Here is a 23,047-nt window from a genome sequence, read left to right on the forward strand (position 1 = left end):
TGCATTAAGATAGGGGTGATTCTCTGTGAGTTTCCACTGAGAATGTCATTGGTGGTTTCAGAATAGAAAAGTTCTAATATTTTTGTCTATGGAATCAAATTGTGCATCCAGCACTGTGTTAAGTAATATAGATTTGGGAATACAGAAGAAATCCGCAGAGCTAGATTATAAAAGGTTGACCCAGAGAAGAATAAACAAGTCCAAGCTGGCTTCTAGGCTTAAAATCAGAAATATCTAGAATAACCACCTCATAACTGTGTGACTCTAAATAAAGGACAAAAGTGCTCCAGTAACTGTAAGAATTTTTGTGTAATTTTTTGCCTCATTGCTTGCCATATGCTATGGGTTTGTATAAAAATTTCACTTTCCAACATTTAGGAAGGCAAGCTCCTTGCTTTAGTCTGTCAACTGCAAAAGTAGTCTTTAGCACTGCTTTACACAGTTCTTAAGTGAGGACTGGAGAATGGAGCATAAACAGATATACAATGGAGAAGTTGAAGACACACAAAATTAGATCCTATCATGCATATGTGTTACATAAATATTATAATGATTTAAAACAAAGAGCAGGAAAGAAGGAAATGGAGAGTTTTGACTTGTCAAACACAGATTAAATGATTTCTAAGTTTTACTTTGTTCTGAAATATTGCAGCAGGAAAATATCTACTTTATGTCTACCTCCTTCTTCTCATTCTAGAACAAACTCCCAAGACTCTAAGCTTTTGTGTCAATTATAGATGAGCGGCCATAGGAGGGCATTTTTACATTAAATTGTATTCTCAGGCAAGACATTGTCTTGTCCCCTCCTCTCCTTCACTCTGGGCAATAAGGAAGCAGGTGGGCATTGTTTCTTCAGGAAAGCACAGGCTTCTGTCTTTCCCATTTTATCTCCTGCTTACTCAGGACAGTACTAGTTAGCTGCCCCTGGGTCTTTCCATAGCAAAATCCTTTTTTTTCAGGTCTAATTTGTTGATTGAATGTGGACCCATGAGCATGTAAATTACACAAACTGATGATAAGATTGGAGAAATCCACATGACTCCCCTTAGGGCTTAAATTTAAATTCTGCTTATACCCAAATTGCTAGAGAGCCTTCCATGAGGAATTATCTGAGGCATGAGAAAATCTTCCTTTAAATGCATCCCTGCTTTCCATCTCCTGTTTTCTCTTGAAGATTAATAAAGCTCTGAGAAAATCTAGAGTAATAATATGTATGTGTGTGCCCATTGTGTGCCTCTGTGTGTGTCTTGTATGTCTATGTATGTGCCTCTGTGAGTTGATGTGTAACTGTGTGTGAACTCCTATGTATGTGTGTGTACCTGTGTGTGTGTCTATATGAGTTCCTGTAGTGTTCATGTGTGCCTTGTGTTCCTGTGTGTGCCAATAGTTGTTCACAACTCCACAGGAACAACAATGAGAAATTAATTGTCTATAGCATTGTGAATTTTCATGAAGTCACAAGACAAACAAACCTAATGAGAAGAAAATCTCAAGTAGAGGAAGAACACAGAATCTGCCTCAAATTTGGGAGTGCACAGAAAACAGATGGCTACCATCTCCACAAACAAGGAGTCAGCCACTTGAACAATAGTTTATTTCTCAGATGAAAATTACCCACAACAACCGACAGTGGACTGGTCACTTCATGGAATCTGTATGTAAAAAGTACGACAACATTGAAACTGCTGAAGTTGTATTTTACACCATTAGGCACTATGATGGAATCAGAAGGCTAACAAAAGTAACAAATCCCAGATCGGCTTTATCTGAATCTCATCTTTTTCATTTTCCCTTCTTAGGAGAATCTATTCTAAATCTCACAGTGAATCAGCTCTAGGTTGGTCATCTTGCCTAGGACTGCCTGGATAGAGAAAAGAAAAAGGATAGCAGAATTTAAGCAAGGCAAGACAGTTATTTTCTTCCAACTCAAAAAAGCATGTCCTGTCTTGTGAACATTCAATGACTCATCAAGAATTATAATTATCTTTCATTTAACTGTCCCCTGTGAGGTGCAATAGGAAGTTTCCCACAAACACAGTAAAGGTCATTACCAAAAGTTTTGATAATGTTTATATATGAAGTCAAATCCTCTCTAAGTAACTCCTAACATGGATGTTCCTCATTCTGGTTTTTAGAGAGATAAGGATAGTAGCAACCTACAACTTAAACTTATTGTGCTTAGGTTTCAAGTCATATTGAACTGACTGTCTCCATGCTTAGTGGGCAACAAGGTACCCACTGATATCCATGTTGGTAAAACCAAGTAAAATTTAAAAGGCTAAATATGGTATTTACCATTGAATTGTCACCACAGAACCTGGAATCAAGGATTATTAATTTTTACATTTGTTTATTATTTACTTGTGTTTATGCATATTTGTGGACAAATTTGTGTCATGTTTCATGTGTGGAGGTAAAAGTTCCTGGCACAACGACTCTGAAATTGATGGTAACTTAATGTAGGGTTGTCTGACGTGAATGTCTCCACCACACCAATGCTACTTGACTTGTGTCAAAACAGTGCTTCAGAATAAATTATTTGATCCCAGAGTGGAAACTGTTAAATAATGATCACAGGCTTATATACCAATTTAACATCTTTTGTAGTATTTCTCTCCCTTATATGTAGTTTCTTCTTTCAAGCCTGTAACTGAGTCAGCACAAATGTGTTTTGTTGCTTTTTCCTGACATGAGAAACAATAAACCCACGTATGGGATTTGATTCACAATCAAGCAAGTTTTAAAGTGTTACATAAACTGAAAATGATACAATATGAATTATGTCTTGCAATAAAGTATGTATCCCATCAGACACACTATGCCAAAGATGATGAGTTTACCAATACAGTTCTCTTGTTTTCATTAATATATTATATGTAGTTGTGCATGGCAATCACAGAACTGAGTTCTTGGAAAACAACCACATATTGATTGGACACTTTCCTCACTCTGAAGAGAAGAAACATTAAATCTCAAAGTACTTACAGCTGCTTGCCGATGCGTATTGGACAGTATCCCATGAATCTTCACTTTGTCTTTCTCCATTTGGTCTATGTTCACCCACAGATCTCGGCTGGCAGAATCCGTTGGGCCATATATCCGAGATATGTAATAATTGTGATCTGTGTCCTCCTGCATTGGTGGAAAATGATGAACATTAAGAACTTTAATGTTTCCACTAATTTTATTTAAGAGTTCTTCTGTAATTAAAGATATTAGTGATCTTCAATCTAGCAAATGGTTTAAATAGAATCTTAAAGAAGTGAATTGAAATGAAAAATGTAAAACAAGTCATCCTCTTTAGAAGAAACAGTTAAATAAAAAAACTCATAATCAAATTTATCATCTGTGCAACATCCATTTCTTTTTGGTCATAGTAATAGTAGACACTTAACTGCTAACAAGACAAAAATGTCTGAATTAGAAATATTTACAGAAGATCAGAGCTATAATTACACTGAGTGATAACAAAATTAATTTATTCTTTAAAATTATATTTGGGGCTGAATTTAGTTAATGGTTCTAGAAATTCAGATAATTGCTTAATTTGGGTTATTATAATCTAATTTTATTTGGATTTTCATTATGTGTCTCATACAGTGCTTTGCACAGAAATTTTATTTCTCATGTTTCAAGCTCAATGGGGAAAGTGAATGTTTTAAAAACATATGACACTTGGATAAAACAGATCATATACATGTATTAGCTACAAAATGCAACGAAGCCCATGAGGGTCTTCAGATACTTCTTCCATGGTAAGCATTTGCCAGGCAAACACTACAATCTCTGTTTGGGTCTCAATTACCCAATACAAGTCAGACATTTCACACACATCATTTTAAAAAATATTTAATTTCACATTTAATTGTATGCATTAATATGCATTTTTCTGATGTGTTAGTATGGACACATCAGTAATGGTGTCTTTGGAGGCCAGAAGAGGGTACTTGATACCTTTGTGGCAAGAGTTACAGGCACATGTGAAGTGTCTAACTGGAGTGTTGGGAACCCAACTTGGGTCCCCTGGAGGATCCATTGAGCCATCCTTCCAAACCCAAGGAGATGTGCTTTTTCATTCAGAATAATGAAGGGGGTGTGAACAGGATGATAACTGGATTTCACTGGCCAGCCAGGTGTCCTGTCTGTGATCTCCACAATCAGTGGGCAACTCTGACTCAAAAAATATAAATAAAGCTCTTGAACTATAGAGAAAGACAACCAACATTGACCTCTGGCCTCTGTATATATTTCTACACATATGTGCATCCAGTGCCCTGAAATGTACATATGCCCCATGGATATGTATGACTACATGAAAACACGTATAGATAAATGAAATGGTGCTTATCAATTTGAGGTGTCACTAAATTGAACACATCTTAAGACAAAAAAATATGGAGGTAAGATTGCCTATGATTTGGGCAATAATGTTTTGGGAGTGAGTTTTGTCTAATAAATTTATTATCAGAGTGTTACTGGAATAAATATGAAGCATCAAGTCATTCAGTCAAGACCAGAATCCCATGTATGCATTTACAGATCATTAGGTTAATGTGTACAACAACTGATTATTGAAAGTAAAAGAATGCTGAGCTGAGTTCTAACCAGTAACCAAAGGGATTTAGCATCATTATTAAAAGAAATAATACAATTCATCATGCAAATACCAAGGGGGATGGATGCTAACCAGAATTGAGTTTTTGCTTTAATAAAATTTACAAGTAAAATTCTAGTTCTATTTTGGGTGCAAGAAACTTGTGCAGAGAAAGAAGAAAAGAGGAGACTCAAAGGACAGAGAATGAGATGTCCTGAATCTGGGATGATCCTTATAACAAAACACATAAGGACCAAAAGCATTGTGTTGGTGGTTCAGTATCTGTTCAATCTCACTCTCTGTTGCTGTCCCACTTCTTCACAAATGGAACCTTGTATAACTTGTTAAAAGGCATCAGTTTGGAATAGTAAATATTATGATAACTTATTTAGTTTTAATGAATATTAGAAAAGATGGTTTTGGAGAAAATGCTAAATGTTAGTTTATTACAAATTTATTTTAAACTGTAATAAACTCAGTAACACTAAATTCCACAATACAATCTTCAGGCATACTGTGTAACTGGTTCTATGATGTGCTGAAATTCACATAGAATTAATAATGCATAAAGTTTTACCAATTAAGAGTAGAGTTCAACATAAAGATAGAAGTTAACAATGAAAAGAACTGGGAAAGGACTAGTTTTCTCCTTAATCTCTGTAATATTTAAGCAAATAATTTGTAGTTATCATGATGCATAACAATGTAACAACATAATGAATTATCTGCAAAATTATGCACAACTTGGGCTGTAATATGTATCACTGATGGCGCTATGTGAAATGATGCCTTTAATTTTCAGCTAAATCAGGAATTTCTCAAAAGAATGCCAGGTCTTGAAAATACTGAAGTTAAGCTAAAGACTTGGTACTGACTTCTATAGCTCAAACTTGCCAAGTTGTCATGGCAACTTTTATTCAAAGATGAAAGCAATTTATTGTTTACCTACGGAAGTAGACACACAAATTGCTAAATCCCAGAGTGGTGTTTGTCTCAGACACTCAGAAAAGCCATAAAACAGATGTCTAAAAATGTGAAATTTTAGCACCAATAAATTATTCAAACTATTTTTTGTCATTTTTAGGCATAATGATACTTAAAGAGCCATTGAAAGGCACTCTGGACACAAAGATTTTCATTTTCTCCTCTAAAACAAAACTTGTTTCTAATACCAGAGACAATAAAGCAAAGCACCACTGTGATGTGCCTACTTGCCAATACATTTAGGAAAACAACTGTTACTGAAAGTAGATGGCTCAGTGGGTGAATCTAAATGCTATAAACTCAGGTTGTCAAAAACTGCCTGCAAATCTGCAGCTGTTAGGCAACATAGAGCATTCTCCAAGCCATTCTGAGGATGTCACCATAGCTACAGACATCCTACAAGAATGAGTCTACACAACCCAACCTCAGTGTTCTCTTCTGCCATTGCTATTGAAAGATATCATTACACACTGTATTTTCAGATAATGCACGTTTCTAGATGCAGCTATGACATCTGCTTTTAAAGTACATTTCATTGAGGACTACAAGAAACTGACATGTTATTGTATAGTCATTCATGTGCTAGTAATTTGATATCTGGATACATTTAGTATAATCAAGAGTTATAAACAAAGTCATTTAGCACTATATTTAAGGCTACTAAATAAATATTAGTCTATAATAAATAGGATTTTAATGATCTTTACACATGTGGAGGGTTGCTTTATTTTTGTAAGAATGCTTTTCCTTGGGTGTAATTATTTATTTAAACATAAATACATTTTAAGTACCGTGTGTAAATTAAACTTTCTGGATATAAATATAGAAAAAACTACTTCTCTGTGATTGATGTGCTACTGTATGAAAGTAAGAGGTGTGATAAATAACAAAATCCAAAGAAAGACAGTAGTGAGAGTACTAAAAGAAAAAAAATAACTTGTGAGAAATGTAAATGCATGCATACTCTGCCCACACAGTCTTGGGAACAAACAGCATAAAATAGAAAAACTCAGTGAGAAAGACCATCTAAGACAGATACTATGGGATAAATGTTGTTGACCCTGACTCAAAATCCATATATTACAGACTCAACTCCCAGCAAGCTTATAATTTTTCAGAGTGTCTTTATAGGGGCAACTGAAGTTAAGCAATGCCACAATAGTGGAAAACTGACAAGACAAGCTTGAAGGAGGCATGAATTTTTTTCCTTTGCCTTCTGGCTATACCTCTTCTCTTCCTCTTTCCCTCTTATTCTCTCTTTCCTTAGGAAAAGTCCTCAGAAAATTTACAGCAAAATTGGATATGCTGTGAATTTTCCTCTGATAATTCTTCCCCTCTTCTTTCCCTTAACAATTTTTCTAGAACCTACTAAATAGCTAGGCCTAGAATTCATGGCAACCTCCCAAGTGCTAGCATTATGGGTTTGCATCACCATACTTGGCTCAAAGAGCAATTATATAGGTACCTAAAACAGACAAGTCAGGTAATAAAGCAGAATAAGGAAACACTGGAAATTTTAACACCATTATAACATTCCTTGGAAACAAAATCTAAAAAAAATCTCAGAAAGTGAACTTGTGATTAAAATTATTTCCTCTAAAAGTTATATTTTAAAAAAGGCAGCATGTTTCTAATACACATAGATGCAGAGAAAATATGCCACCAATGTGAAATTCTTAAACATGTAATACCAACTATCAAATCAACCAGGCAGTAATTAAATTGCCCACCATAGTGATTTCAGTGAGTAATTAGTTATATGAGGCCCTGGTTCTAGGTAGGAGTGCAGAAGGTCTGATGATGAGCCCTGACTCTGTGACAAGACTACTTCGAAAAAGGTCACATGCAATTATTGCAATTATAAGCAGGTATGTAATTTCTTTCCATGGTGAATATGTGGTGATAATATTCAAATTGTTTTGTGTTGACTGTGAAATGCCCCTCACAAGGCTCATGTCTTGAATGTTTGTTCTCTAGCTGATGACACTATTTGGGAATCTTGTGGGACCATTAGGAGGTGAAGCTCAGAAGAGGGAAGTAGGTCCCAATAGGCAGACCTGTGTCCTGTCTTGTCAGCTGTTTCCTGGTCCACTAAGATTTGAACTGCATCTTCCATATGACCCTGTGCCATGAACTGAGATGCCCTGCTATGCCTTCACTATCACAATGAATTTGAGTCTTACAAAACAGTGACCCAAATAAACCTTTCCTTTAGTTCCTTTTGTTTCTGTTAGGCATTGTGATCAGAAAATAGTTAATACACTGACATGATTTGTCCATGATTCATAGCAGTTAATTAACAGATGAACCTGAAAGCATAGAAATACTTGGAACAAAATTTTTAATTTTTTTAAGGTCACCATTGGAGGCAGAAATCTGAAACTGAATATTTAGAGTTATGTACATGTCACCAAAGGTCAGAACAAAAAAATTAAACTCATTACTTTACTCAATATAATACCCATGCACATCTAAATTTAATAAATTACATTAACCTAAATGTGACTATATATTTTTTGTTCTTTGCTTCTGCGTACTGCCTGATTATAAGTTTGTTTATGTATATAGATAGATGTATAATTAATATAGGTTACATGTCTGTGTATAATATATTAAGCATATTAACTGGGTTATTTTTAAGTAATGGCATCTAGCAGGAATAGCCATCCCAATAAATATTGCAGAAATTTCAATTGTTAACACGTTACATAAAATTAGAAATTATTGTTTGTGTTTGCACATAAAACTCCAGAAAATTCTTGGTTTCCCAAACAAAAAGACTTGATCTGTGAGAATTCCATACATGTATTTTGATCAATGTATTTAATTTTAAAAAATCAATTTTTGAAATACTAATGTGAAAATATATAAATAGTTACAAGACTCTTTACTGTGAATAGTAAATATATCTATTGCAATTTTATAGTTGGTACTTTGAAAACTTCCTAAAGAAAAATCCTACACACACTAAGTTAGGCACTCAACATAGAAATGCAAGGTCAAGAACTTGAATTATTTCAGGGCAAAGTTGATGTACAGAATTGAACTAAATATTTTCTTTAGCATATTAACTTCTTTGACTTCCATAAAGTTCAATACTTTGTACTATGGATAGTAAATTGAATTTAGCATTAAGAGAAATGTAAGAAAATATCCATTTTCACCAAATATTAAGAGACTGACCTTTGGACTTTCATAATCACTAATGGCACGGCCATATAACATTTCTTCTTTTCTACTGATTCATGTATGAATTACATGACAATCTCAGTTGCTTCTCCCTCCCCTCCTTCCTTTCCCCCCATTAACTACCTATCCCATTCCCTTTCTGCACCTCAGGGAGGGTGAGGCCTTATACAGGGGATTTTCAAAGCCTGTCATATCATTTGGACCAGGGCCTAGGCCCTCTCCCATGTGTCTAGACTGAGAGGGTACCCCTTTATGTGGAGTGGGTTCCCAATGGCCATTCGTGCACTAGGGATGAATACTGATCCACTACCAGAGGTCCCATAGATTAAACAGACCTCCAAACTGACATTCTCTTTCAAGGGGTCTGTGGATGTGAATATTTAAGAATTACTCAAGAGAAGTCTTAGATTTTATAATTATTTACAATTCAACATATGTTACTTTTAAGGACATATTAATGTTTCTTTTAAGTTACCATCCAGTATACCCTGCTGCTTAATTTCCAGGAGAAGTTTCAAGGCTTTCAGAAAGGGTTTGGTTCATAGGCTAGAGAGAAAGCACCTTCTGACATCCTTGGGCAGGGGGATGGCAGATAACTAAGAGCTTGCAGAATGGAAACATGAGGTGTGCCCAAAGATACCAAACTAGAAGGTGGTTATCTGAACTCTATTTCTCCTGGACTTGATCAATAAGGACCTCTGACATATTAGCATAGTCACTTATCCATTTGGTTTACATTAAGGTGACCTTTCTTGTACCCTGAGTTATTCACACTGCCACATCCTCCAGTTAGGGTCATACACATGATGAAAAGTGCTAGAACTCGACAGTATCAGTCACTACAGGGCATATGACAGAGTATAGCACATGGAAAGAGATATGGATGAAGACCACACCCCACTCCTCTTTTTCCCATCTCCTCATAAGAAAAGGATGTATAGGTTCAGATAGGAGAGGATGTTCAAGCTATAGTAGTTTCTTTATTAACAAAATGACAATATTTAGCTTTCATTCACTGAGTTGCCAATGAACTAAATGTAACCAATGCATTTAAACAAAATTTGAAAGAACACGAATAGGATATAAAGTATTCACCATTATTAAATAAGTAGCAGCCAATTTCAGAATGACAGAATAAATCACATATTATTTTTAGTAAACTTCAATATCCATCAGCAAATACTACATTTATGACCCCTTCAGTCATGGAGAACAATGTCATGATTTATTGTTATTGATCTGGAAGAACTGAAATCAATCTGCCTCCTGCTGGATAGATCAGATCTTGCTCTCATCACACACATCTTTCACATGTTATTTCTTATCCCTATGTAGCCTCATCACTTCCTTAAGGAGTTTTACCCAGTTACCTGTCTTATTTAATTTTACTACTTTTGTCTATTTTACAGCTTGGGGTATCAGTTCTAACGGTGGCTCAACTGTGAGTTTTGTGTGAATCTTATTTTATTTTATTTTTACAAATTGCTCATAGTAGTTTAGTTAATTCTCTCCAAAAATGTAAAGTTAAAGGAGGGAGGAATTTTCACAAAATCTATAATATAGGATTTTAGCCATATTTCCATATAAAAGAAAGCATCTTCAACAAATGGTGCTGGCATAACTGGGTATTGGTATGCAGAAGACTGAAGATGGTTCCATGTTTATCGCCTTGTACAAAACTTAAGTACAAATGGATCAAAGATCTCAACATAAATCCAACCACACTAAAACTCTTAGAAGAAGAAGGAGATACTCTTCAACGAGTTGGTACAGGAGACCACTTCCTGAACATAACACCAGTGGCACAGACACTGAGATCGGCAATTAACAAATGGGACCTCCTGAAACTAAAAAGCTTCTGTAAGGCAAAGGACACAGTCAACAAGACAAAAAGGCAGTCCTCAGAATGGGAAAAGATATTCACTAACCCCACATCTGACAGAGGGCTAATCTCCAAAATTTACAAAGAACTCAAGAAGCTAGTCTCCAAAACACCAAAGGATCCAATTAAAAAGTGGGCTAGAGAACTAAACAGAGAATTCGCAATAGAGGAGGCTAAAATGGCCAAGATACACTTAAGAAAGTGCTCAAGATCATTAGCCATCAGGGAAATCCAAATCAAAACAACTTTGAGATACCATCTTACTCCTGTCAGAATGGCTAAAATCAAAATGACCAAAGACAATTTATGCTGGAGAGGATGTGGAGAGAGGGGAACATTTCTCCACTGCTGGTGGGAGTGCCAACTCATACAGCCACTTTGGAAATCAGTATGGAAATTCCTCAGAAAATGGGAATCAATCTACCACAAGACCCAGCAATTCCACTCTTAGGCTCTTAGGCATATATCCAAATGAGGCAAATTCATACAACAAGGGCATCTGCTCCACTATGTTCATAGCAGCATTATTTGTAATAGCCAGAACCTGGAAGCAACCTAGATGCCCCTCAACTGAAGAGTGGATAGAGAAAATGTGGTATATTTACACAATGGAGTATTGCTCAGCAGAAAAAAAAACAATGGAATCTTGAAATTTGCAGGTAAATGGATGGCAGTAGAAGAAACCATCCTGAGTGAGGTAACCCAGTCACAAAAAGACAAACATGGTATGAACTCACTCACATATGGATTTTAGACATGGATCAGGATAGTTCCAGTCTGCACTTCCACTGACAGAGAGTCTGGGAAACAGGAAAGAACCTAAGAGATATGCATGGTAACCCAGAGAAGAGGAATGAGGCAAGATCCTCTGAACAGATGGGGAACACGGAGAGGGGTGGTGGGAGTGGGAGCTGGGAAGAAGGGTGGGGGAGAAGGGGAAGAGAGAGTATGTCATGGGGGAACAGGAAGGTTGAGTGGGAGGTAGAATAGGGGGAAGAGGGAATCATAGGTGAGAAGACAGATCAGTGTGACCTCTAGTGATCTAAAGGGATGACACCAACTGGCAAGCTAAGCAATAGTGGAGAGACCACCTTGAATGCCCATTCCTGATAATGAACTCGATATCTATAACCATCCTGGAGCCTTCATCCAGTGACTTATGGAAGCAGAGGCAAACACCCACAGTTAAACACTGAACTGAACTCAAGGAACCCAGTGACAGAGAGAGGAGCAATGATCAAATTGGCAAAGAATGGGCTGGCAAAACCAGCAGAGACAGCTGATTTAAACAGGGGAGAGCTCTTGGACCCCAGACCGACAGCTGGGAGGCCAGCATGGGACTTATCCAGACCCCCTGAATGTGAGAGTCAGTGAGGAGTCCTGGGCAACCTATGGGGCCCTGGGCAGTGTATCAGTGTTTATCCCTGGCATACAAACAGACATCATGTGTCAGTAACACAAAGAGGGATGATCTCTCAGCCTGGACTCTTAGGTGAGTGCCTGGACCCTGCCCTGAGTAAAATGACAGAATCTAGATATCCTCTATGTTGAAGGAAATGGTTATAGGGTGAGAGGCTGGGGGGAATGGTGGGGGTGCAGGAGGAGGGGAAGGAGAGGGAACTGTGATTGACATGTAAAACAAGCTATGTAAAACTAAAATAATAAAAAAACTGAGACAAGCAATTCCAAAGTCAAACACAGCTTTATTAGTTAACAATGAATACTGCGTGCTTCACAAACTCACCAGACATACATGATTGAAAACACATTTAAGATACATATAAGATCTCTATTAACATTCAGAAATTTAACACCCAAACAATATGACTTTGCCATTTGTGTTGAGGAACTGATTTGTCTCTAAGAATCAATCCAACTTCGAGATTTAGTCTGGGCAAGAGCTAAATGAGAGTGCTCTTCAATACAGTTCCTAAAATTGCTTGGACATAAGAAAAATAGGAAGTGATAACTAGATGTGGCATAGAACATTCAGCCTGATTTAAGTGATTTTTTGGAAAGTTCGTAGTTTGCATGACCAATGAAATTAGCAAACTATAATTAATACTGTCCCCATTTTAGTAGTTGAATGATCATCCTTCTCAATGAGGTATATACTGACCTCGAGACTGGCACAAAGTCACCGAATTCTTGCAGTGGATTTAAGGATCCTAGGGTGTGTTATTCATCATTTGAGAGACTTCGATGAATTGTGGGTCCCTTACATATAAATGCACTACCATTTTCAAATATGCATTGTCCCTGTCATTAGCAAAACGTGTATGCATTTTGGAGTACCATTGAATTTCTCTGTAATTTTTGATGCAGTGGATTTTTTCAGTCAACTACAAGTAAGCAATAATTACCATAAAGGGACTCAGAATGTTACAATAAAAATGAAATCATAGTTTAAAATGATGGTGTGTTAGGTTTAGCATTTGTATTTCGATTTATTGCTTTAGCTAGCATGGAAATCCATTACAAAATACCATAGGGTAGGACATTCAATAATAAAACTTTATTGTTTTATAGCATACAATTTTGTAATTTTTAACACAGTATAAATGCTATGCAAATATATCACCTAAGAAATAATGACAAAAAGTCCATATTTTCTTCCTATACATTAATTTCTCAGCTGCTCTCCCTGCCCCTTTCCTTCCCTGCTATTCACCTCCATCCAAATAGCTTCCTTTCCCCTTTATATCTTTTGTCCTCCTCGCTCCACTTCTGAAAGCATTTGTCCCATCTCAGGACCCCTTTCCAGTTTCCTGACTTCTACCTACACCTCTTTCATTTAATATGCATATTTAACATTTAGAAATCAAGATCTGCATAGAAGAGGAAACATATTCTTTCTGAAGTTTCCTTAGCTAATATGATATTTTCCAATCCCATCCATTTTCCGGTAAATTCAGTTTCATTTTGCTTTGTGGCTAAAGCCTCCATGTTGATTTCCATAGTGACAAAACTGTTTACACCACAAACAGGAATGAAGTCTTCCTGTAACCTCATCAGGATTTGTTGCCATACTTTCCTGAAAATAGCCATTCTGAATGGGCTCGGAGTAGCAAAGTAGTTTTTAGCTATCATTTTTTTCTGATATCTAAGGACATTGAACACTTTGATGTGACATGCTTTATTGAAGCCCATGGGATGCCTGTCCCTTTCTGGATGGAGACAGAGGAGGAGTGGATGAGGAGGTGGGTAGATGGGAGTTGGGTGAAAAGAACAGGAGGTGAGGAGGGAGGGGAAACTGTGATCGTTATGTAAAATAAATGAAAAAATGTTAATTAAACAAAATAAAATTTAAAAAATTGTTATCAATTAGTACTTTCATGAGATGGAGATATATCCATTCAATCCATAGACCCATTTAATGAGAAGAACAGTGGTGTGTGTATGTTTAATTTTCGCAGTTCTTGTATCTTTTAGATGACTGTGTTTTGATGTGTAGCTGGCAAAGATTGCCTCCCATTCCATGAGTCATCTGCTCACTGTATTGATAGTCTCTTTTTTTGTAGTACAGAAGATCCAGAATTTCATATAGTCAAAATTTTCCATTCCTTGAACTAATTCTAGTACTATTAGATTCTATTTAGAGATTCATTGCTTATACATATAGCTTGAAATATTCTACCTTTGTGTTCCCTTAGCACTTTTGGCATTTTGGGCAATTAGGATTTCTGTTTTGTTTTGTTTTGTTTTAATAATATGAATTGGGTGGGTTTTTTTCTCTTTTGTTTTTGCATAATGAAATCTTTCTGTCGGTAGATACGCAGTTTTGCCACCACCATTTATTGAATAGTTGCCTTTTCATCTAGTATATGTTTTTTATCGCCTTTGTCAATAAGTATGTGTCCATAGTTGTGTGAGATTATCTATGAGGGCTCTATTATGTTTCAGTTTCCACTAACGGCTTTGGGACAATTACAATGTTTTTTTGTCACTATGGTTCTATAGTATAGTTTGAGGTAACATGACACCTCTAGCTTCATTCTTAGAAATACTTTGATTGTCTGAGCTCTCTTGTGTTACAATACTAATTTTAGGGTTGCTTCATGCAGTTCTGATTTTTCATATCTCTTGAGGCTTGATATTTCAAAGCGAAAGCTCTACCTAGTTTGACTTCCTACTAGGGCCCTTTTCCTCGCTTGTAAAGCACCACACTCTCACTCACAAAATCAAAGGCAAGTATGGTGTTTGCTCTTTGTCCCGTGTAAAACCAGTAGTGTAATAGGAATATGGTCAACCACATTTAAGTCCTCATTTAACCATAATTATTCCCTAAATGCTTTAGATCCAAATACAGTGACATAGGATATGAGGACTATAATGCATGAGGTTGAAGAGCCCTTTTAATTAATCATATTGCCTTCTGTGCTATCATGCAATTTGTGACAGAAAATGATGCTTCTCTTCAGTTTTATCTTTTTCTCCATTTCCCAATGCAGCTGTACCTTCAGAAGCTTATCCACCTATGGTCATGCAATGGCTAACCAAGGGTAGACGAGTAATGAGTAGGATGGTCAAAGGAAGCTTGACATCACTGTCCAATTCTAGAGTCAAAACTTAACCTTTCATTACTTTCCATTCAATATCATTTTGGAAATAGCATTCTGACGCTCAATTTTCGTATCATGAAATGAAAAATAGTTTCTAAGTAGTCAAAATGCAGTGCTAGATTGAAACTACTTAATATAAATGTGAGAATGTATGCTAGAAATCTAGTGCTGTTACATACTAACTACCTTTGTTAAACTGAGCAACCTTATATACTCCCATTTTCAAACAGCTCCTGGCAATGGAAAATTGTGTAGGCTACATCATTTTTCACTAACATTTACTGAAGCACACACTCTCAACTGTCAAGTCTACTAAACAGAGGAGCAGGTACTCATCTCTGTCATCCACCACTGTCACTGTGGGCTCTCTTGGTTAACCCATTTTTGATCCTTTATTTAAAAACCAAGAATGCAGGTAAAACTCATATTTATGACAACTGATCAGTTACAGCAGCTAATGTTTTTGAGTCCCTGAAATTCAAAGCCTCTGGCTTGATGTGTAATATACATTACCTATTTAGTAGTTGTAACAATTCTGTGAATTGGTTCCTCTTTTTAAAAAGGAAACTGAAGCTAACACACATGCATTAGCTCACATGCTGTCCCATCAAAGTAGGCACAAGAACATTTCTGCAGAATCCTGAAGTCTGTGTTCATTCAATTTCCACTATACCTTTTAGATATGAAGTACTCTTCACTGCTTCAAAAATTAATTGCACTTGATCCAGTGGCCTCTATGAACCTATTCATCACGTCGATTGATTCATTTCACTCTAGCATCTACAGGTACACTGCTAACTTATCAAAGGAAACCCTTTAAAACAAAAACCTAATCCTACCATTCCTCTTTTCTAATGACCATTTCCTGTCACTCTTAAAATAAAACCCACTCTTAAAATAAAACCCAAGCCCTTCTCATGAATGAAGCTAGAAGGACTGCCCAAACCCCCCTCCTTCCTGATCATGAAAATTGGATATTTTCCAGCATCACATAGATGCTACTGCTCAATACACTTGATCTTGGTCTTTGTTTCTTTCTATATGTTCTCTCTCTCTCTCTCTCTCTCTCTCTCTCTCTCTCTCTCTCTCTCTCTCTCTCGACTGTTCTCCACTTCTGCTTCTCATATGCTGTAATTAAAAGCATGCACCCCCTTTATTCTTCATTGCTTAATCTTCATTACTTTTCTTAATGTCCTTTAAAACACATTATTGCAACACTTTATTTTTATACTTACTCTCAAATCTTAAAATCCCTCTGTCTTTCTATTAACTCCATGTCTTTTGCCTTATTTTAGTGATCAAAATGTCATAAGGATAACAATGAATACATTTTTATTAACCATTCAGTTTGATATTCTTGAAATTTCCATGATCTAAATCTCCTAGACCACCTGCATCTGTCTGTGCTGAGCAATAGATATACCCTGTATTTGGTGATGTGAGAATGTGCTCCATTAGTTCAGGACTCTGCCACTGTGGAAAAGCCAGAACCCAACAGGCCACTGGGTTGAGTTGAGCTGAACCTCATTTGTACTGACAATACTGTTATCTTAGCACATTATTACTCTGCAGCCAGACAGTACAGAGGCTGGGGATAGTGGTTTTCAGAAGGCTTTGGTCACCTATCTAGGATCTCTGTCTCCATTTGTGTCTTCATTATTAAATAGGTTGTAGACTGTCTTATTCACAAGGCTACAGAATAACACAAGAGACAGGGTAAATAATCTTTAAGCCTCTCATCACATTGCACAGACTTTACTGTTACTATAGATGGGACAATAGATCTGACACAGGAAAAGCCTCAAGAATTTATGATTATTTTGAGGCATTATTCATTTTCATGTTCCTGAACAGCTTGTTAATTGTAAGTATAAAATCACTCTGCCCCCTGGGTTGAGGCTGCATTTTCACTTTGAGATGAGACTGTTCTGTTCATATGCAGGGTAAAATCAATAGGTTTTAGATAATCTCCAAAAGTGCTTTCCTTTGCCACAGAGGCACTTTTAGCAATGCAAATCATCACACTGATTTCTAAATAAAAGTTTCAAAGCCAAGGTCAAGTGATCAATTGGTCTAGCATCCCAGTGGAAGGAAAACTTGGCAACTTAGTTAAATTCAGGTAGCCAACGCAGAGGGTAAATAAGGGAAGAGCATGAAGAGAGAGGATTGGTCACTGTGAGTCATTAAAAGTTAGAAAGCAAAGGGAGCAACAAGCAAAGCCACAGTCTTCGGTCATTTTGTTTATAAATTACAGTGCTGGATTCAAATGACTGCTTTTGTAATATTGTCTTGCTGACTGTGCAGAAATATTCGCAAGTATATAAAGCTGACATTTACATCTTCAATAAAATTACAAGATAGTTAGAAAAGCATTTTCATTTCAGCACAGTCCAAGAAGCCAGCTTTGCTTTTTGGTTCTGCCTTGCAAAAATCACATGAAGGAATTATCAGTGTTCTTGGCTTCTCAGTCTCCTACCCACTAGTGAGAATACCTCCCTGTAAAATGTATGCATGTAAACATCCAAACTAAGGTGGTCTGGTTGAGGGGAACTTATTAAGTGACCCATTTACTTACAAGCATTTCATTGAGGTGTCACTCATTTCAATGAGCAAGTATTCTGTGTGTACATGAGAGGTCTTCAGCTAGGTAGCATAAAAGAAAAGATTCCTACGATATATAACCACTACTTTCCTGAACTCATCAATAGTATACAACAGTATTTGCTGTCAAAAGTTTCTTCTCCTAGCCACAACAAACAAAATTCTAATGACAAACTAACTAATGTAATCTAAGGAGAAGGAAGTCTTATTTTACTTTAATGATTAGATGAACAAGAATCAAGGTCACTATGGGATTTATTCTTTAAAAAAACTGAATTGGATTTTAAAGCAGTCATTCTGGAACAGAGACTGGTCTGAACATAAGTGAATATACAAAGAGAAATAAGAATGATCTGGGCACTAAATAGAACAATATGTGCATAGAGGGTAGTGGGGTGACATGAGTAGGTTTGTAGAAATTATTCTGTACAATGCTTTGAGTGTCATTCAAGAAAGTCTGTATTTTCCTCTAGGGGAAAAAGGAATGTAAGGGAGGGAGGGAGAAAAGGAAGGAGGCAGTGGGAGAGGGGGGAAGGCAAGTAGGGAACTGTAGAGAAGCCTTTGGGAGTATCATATCATGTTAACCTTAGAAGGAGCAATCTAGATAACAGGATGGAGCAGCAAAGGTAATGAAAAGAATCAGACATTAGTTTAGATACTATCTCAATATGATAGGAGTGAAACCAAAATAGCCAAACTAGGTTGCTTACAAGGAAGGGAAAGAGGCCATTATGGGAAATGCTGTGGAAAATTTTAAAGATTTTACAGTGCTTGAGAGGAGTGTGCCATTCAAAACTGACTCTGAAGTGTTTTATTTAGTCAGTATAAACTAGGAAAATCCGGAAAGTTCTGAACAACTAATTCCAGTGAACATGTGAAAGGAAAACTTGACATGTCCATATACCATATAAATGCTAGAAAGCAAATTCAAGCAAATAAATATCACTGTCTTCCCAAACTGGTATACATAAAAGTCACAGGCAAAGGAGCTTAGTGTTCACCAGGCCCAATGAAGAAGCTTCTCCTGTCCTCTCTTCAAATAACACCCACATTGCTATTTTCCTTTCACTGCACACAGGAACAGATAGATATTCCAGGGGGACAATGACAAGAGCTAACAAATGTGTTTGGACTACAACCACGATTTGCAAATTTGTCTGCACACTAGAATCACCTACAGACCTTTAAAGATTCTAATTTTCATGCCATTTCACCAGATGGATTAAATAATCCTCTGGGATAGGTCACACTGTTGTCATCTAATATGCAGACAAGTCTTGGAATCATTGAGCAAGAACACAAATACCACAAGTTAGCTGAAATTTCCAAACTGGAACTGAGACTGCCTTGTATGGTGCTGACCATACCTACATCTACACTTTTAGCAATCTAGATACAGTTTCAACTTAATTTTGTAGGATCACCAAAACTATAGATTTCTCACTACTACCAGTATCAAGCCTGGGCTTTTCCAAACCATAGACAATGACCCCCTCCCAGAATTTCAGCTAAAGTTATAAAATATCCTTGGAAATGATGATCCTCCTATGTTTGCTAGCTTTACTAAAGCAGGCTGAGAGCAGATTTTTCTAGGATATTTGCTGAATATTTCAATCATTGTATCTATACATGTCCTAAGTGGTATACCTGACATAACATCCAAGTCATATCTGTATTTTACCAGCTTTGAAACAAAAGTCCACGCAAAGCCTCTTCAACACATTAATGATGGGTTACATTATTTTGAACTATCTATGCATGTATAAGATGGTATCTAACTACAAATACAATATCTTGGTCCATTTCTTCTGGAATAACAGAACAGCACAAATGTGGTGGTTGTAAGCTTCAGACATTTGTTTTCTCATAATTCTGGAGTCTGGGAAGTAGAAAGTCAAAACATGAGAGTCTTCTTGCTGTGTTTTCAAGTAGCACAGGGCAGATAGTCAAGAAAATAAACAGATTCTAGGAAATATTTTCTACCATCATCCATCCATCCATCCATCCATAAAGAGAGAACCTTTTCATTTTGTGACATAAACACTTCCCATCTACCTTTCCTCTTAACACTGTTGCATCATGAATGAAGTTCTAAAAAATATGAACCAGTGGACACCTTTGACACTATAGCAAAGAGTCTCCAAGATTTGTACACCTATGCAGGGCAAAATCTCAATGACTAAATGACTATGAGTGCCTCCCAAACAACACCCAGTGGAAACCAGTTACCATCCATGTAGGGAATTCATTAGCTATATTTATCTTACTACATCTGCTGATTTGGATATCGTAAACATTGATTACATCTGCTCTTGTTCATTAGTCCCTAGGCTTGTGTCTCTGTTGTCATTAACATCCATTTGAAATTTTGTTTCACTGAAACATTATGGCCCAAGTTCAGGAATTTTCAAATAATTTCTCATTGATAATGCTATGCTTTTGTCAATTCTAGAAGTTAGAATGGAAGCATTTTAATGAAAGGATACCATTTCCTTTACAGAGACAAAATACATAGCCAAGTGAACCATTCAGTTTTATTTCAGCATCTGATGGCCTCTGAAAAATATGTACAGAAGACAGGATTGTTCCCAGGTATTTGGAACTCAATTACCAACTAAGTACAGTGCATTTTTCCTTGTTCTAGGTAACAGAAAATATTTATGCAAGAAAATTCGATTTAAAGAAATATATTGTAAATAGGCAGGTCATGGTGACACATATATGTAATCCAAGCGTTTGAGAGGAGGAAGGGTAAAAGGTCAGTATCTACTACATAGTGAGTTCAAATACCACCTGTGTTACGTTACATGACTCTAAAAAAAGAAAACAAATCACACACACACACACACAAAGACACACACACAAACACACATGCACTCATGCATGCACACACACACCACCGCCACCACAACTTGAGGCTTGCGTTAATGTTGCTTCTGTTTTTTTCAAAAAGGTATAGGATAAATAGTGTATTTTATAACTACTCAAGGTCACTGGAGTAGTTCGTGAGTATGAACTAAAATGCTAAAAGCAAAGCCAAATAAAAAACACACTAGGGGCTATTAACTGAATGATTTTGTACTGCAATTTGGGATATATTAATAAGCTTGTGAGGTCATGGGACTTAGAGGCAAAACTACTATTGCCACTTCTCTAAACAGGCAATTAACAACTGCTAAGAGAGGGAGAATTAATCTTCTCAAGGGATGAGACTAATACTAAGTAGTCAGACCTAAAAATATATACATAAAAGTAACATTAAACAAACAATAGGTTTTACTTTATGTATTTGTGTGTGTGTGTGTGTGTGTGTGTGTGTGTGTGTGTGTGCGCGCGCGCATACAGCAACAATAATTAAGGATAAACAGTCCATGAGTTTGGAAGGAAACAGGGAGACATGAGAGGGTTGGAGAGAAGACAGGGAATGGGAAGAAATAATGTAATTGTAATTGTGCTTAATTAAAATATGATAAATTTAAAAAATCTTTGTGTAAAATCTGTCAATTTCCATTCACTTATGGATTTCCTTCTGGGTGTCTAAGTACTAGTTTCTTCTTGTTAATTTACAGCATAAATTAAAGTTGCATAGAATTGCTGCCCAACTAACACAAAGAAATTCGTTAATTTGTAGCTAAATTCTAAGTATTACTTAATAGTGGAACATCAATAACAACCTAGATAAAAATATGTAAAGAGTTACATGGAAATTATGAGTGGATTTTATTCTGGAAGGAACATTACCATTTCAGAGAGTGGGCATGAGGAGAGCATGGGTATGAGTGAGAAGAAAAGTGCATATGCTCAATTAGAGGACAAAGAATGGAAGAAACATTCTTTATAGCCAGAGGATGGTGGGACAGACATGGACAAATAGCACATGCGTGCTCTGTTACAGCTGTGGTAATATGCAAAGTTGAATGTGGGTCTTGCACTGGCAATTTTGACTTGATGCTTTTTAAGTAATCAGTCCAATATGTTGGACATAGTTTCTTAAACCCAGCTCATATTTGGCTGCATTGTATAGCTGATATTTTATTTAACTGGAAATGGCTTAAAGATTTTACTGCATGAATAATGTCAAATACAGTTTGCAAAAAAAAGTGTTGGAATAGCAGGAATGAATTTTGTAGCCAAGAATGAAAAAAAAAACAGTTTCCTTAATAAGAATATCTTATTATGAGTTGACACTACTTGCAGGTAAATATTTAAAAATTCTTTAGGTAATTGACTACCTATAATCAACATTATTTGTTTGGATATCACCTCAGTTAGGTTTATCCTTCTTCAACATCATACCACACATTAACTGATTTATACTGAGTAGAAATCTACTGGTTCATATTTGTGGAGGTTGCTGAGTCCAGCAGTGAAGGGAAGCATTTGACTTTGGCAGAAGAGTAGATGGAAAGCAAGAGTGCAAAGGAGAGAAAGACATGAGGCTAAGTTCATCCTTTTGTAACCAACTTACTCTTTTTAACGCCACTGTATGAGGGCCATGCTCACATAATCGCATATGCTCCCTAGCCCTAGACTCCTAAAACTATTACATTGGGACTCCAGTCTCCATATTCAAAGCTTAGTCCATACTTGGCCATGTGAATTGTTTGAATATTAAATGCCCTTATCTTAGCTTCACCTCCTGTTACAATAATAAAAGTCCCTAGCAAAAACAACTTAAGAGAGAATTTGTTTTAGTTCACAGTTCACTGCACAGTCCATCATTGTAGGGGAAATGAAGGCTGCAGGAGCTTGGAGCAGGTAATTATAATACTCTCATACTCAGAAAAAGACAATTAAAGCAAGGAAGTTCTCTGTGTTTATCCATTTTGTATCTTCCAGCATTTAATCTTACTATTAAGATGGGCTGTACACATCAGTTATCATAGTTACAATGATTCCTGTCACACTTGCCCAGAAGATCCTTTCTCGGGTGTTTCCTGATGGGGCCAGGTTGAGAGGTAACACTAACTGTTATACCCTGTAACACATCCCTGTTTTATGCTATCAAAGTGACTGACTGCTGTTTGAACGCTTGGCTCCCACTTGATAGCACTGTTTGGGATGAGTCTTTGAGATGTGTAGTCTAGGTGGCAGAGGTGGATTGCAGGAAGAAGATTTGAAGGTTCTAAGTGCTATTGCTACCTGCCAGCGACCCTTGATTTCTGATGTGTGAAGGCGTAAGGGTTCTGCATGAACTCTGTCACACTATCCCAACAATATCCATGTCCCTGCTGA

The 23,047-nt window shown here is 36.6% G+C and overlaps 1 protein-coding gene across 1 annotated transcript in view; it reads right to left on the reverse strand.

Annotated features, from left to right (window-relative positions):
* Plxdc2 (plexin domain containing 2) overlaps nucleotides 1-23,047 on the reverse strand; it is a 388,489-nt gene that overhangs the window by 194,409 nt on the left and 171,033 nt on the right. The window contains exon 3 of the mRNA XM_040755447.1: nucleotides 2,986-3,132. Within this exon, the coding sequence (XP_040611381.1) occupies nucleotides 2,986-3,132 (147 nt within the window). The remainder of the gene's footprint in view (nucleotides 1-2,985; nucleotides 3,133-23,047) is intronic.

The sequence above is a fragment of the Mesocricetus auratus genome, unplaced genomic scaffold (genome assembly GCF_017639785.1).
Source record: "Mesocricetus auratus isolate SY011 unplaced genomic scaffold, BCM_Maur_2.0 Super-Scaffold_100013, whole genome shotgun sequence".
Lineage (NCBI taxonomy): Eukaryota > Metazoa > Chordata > Mammalia > Rodentia > Cricetidae > Mesocricetus > Mesocricetus auratus.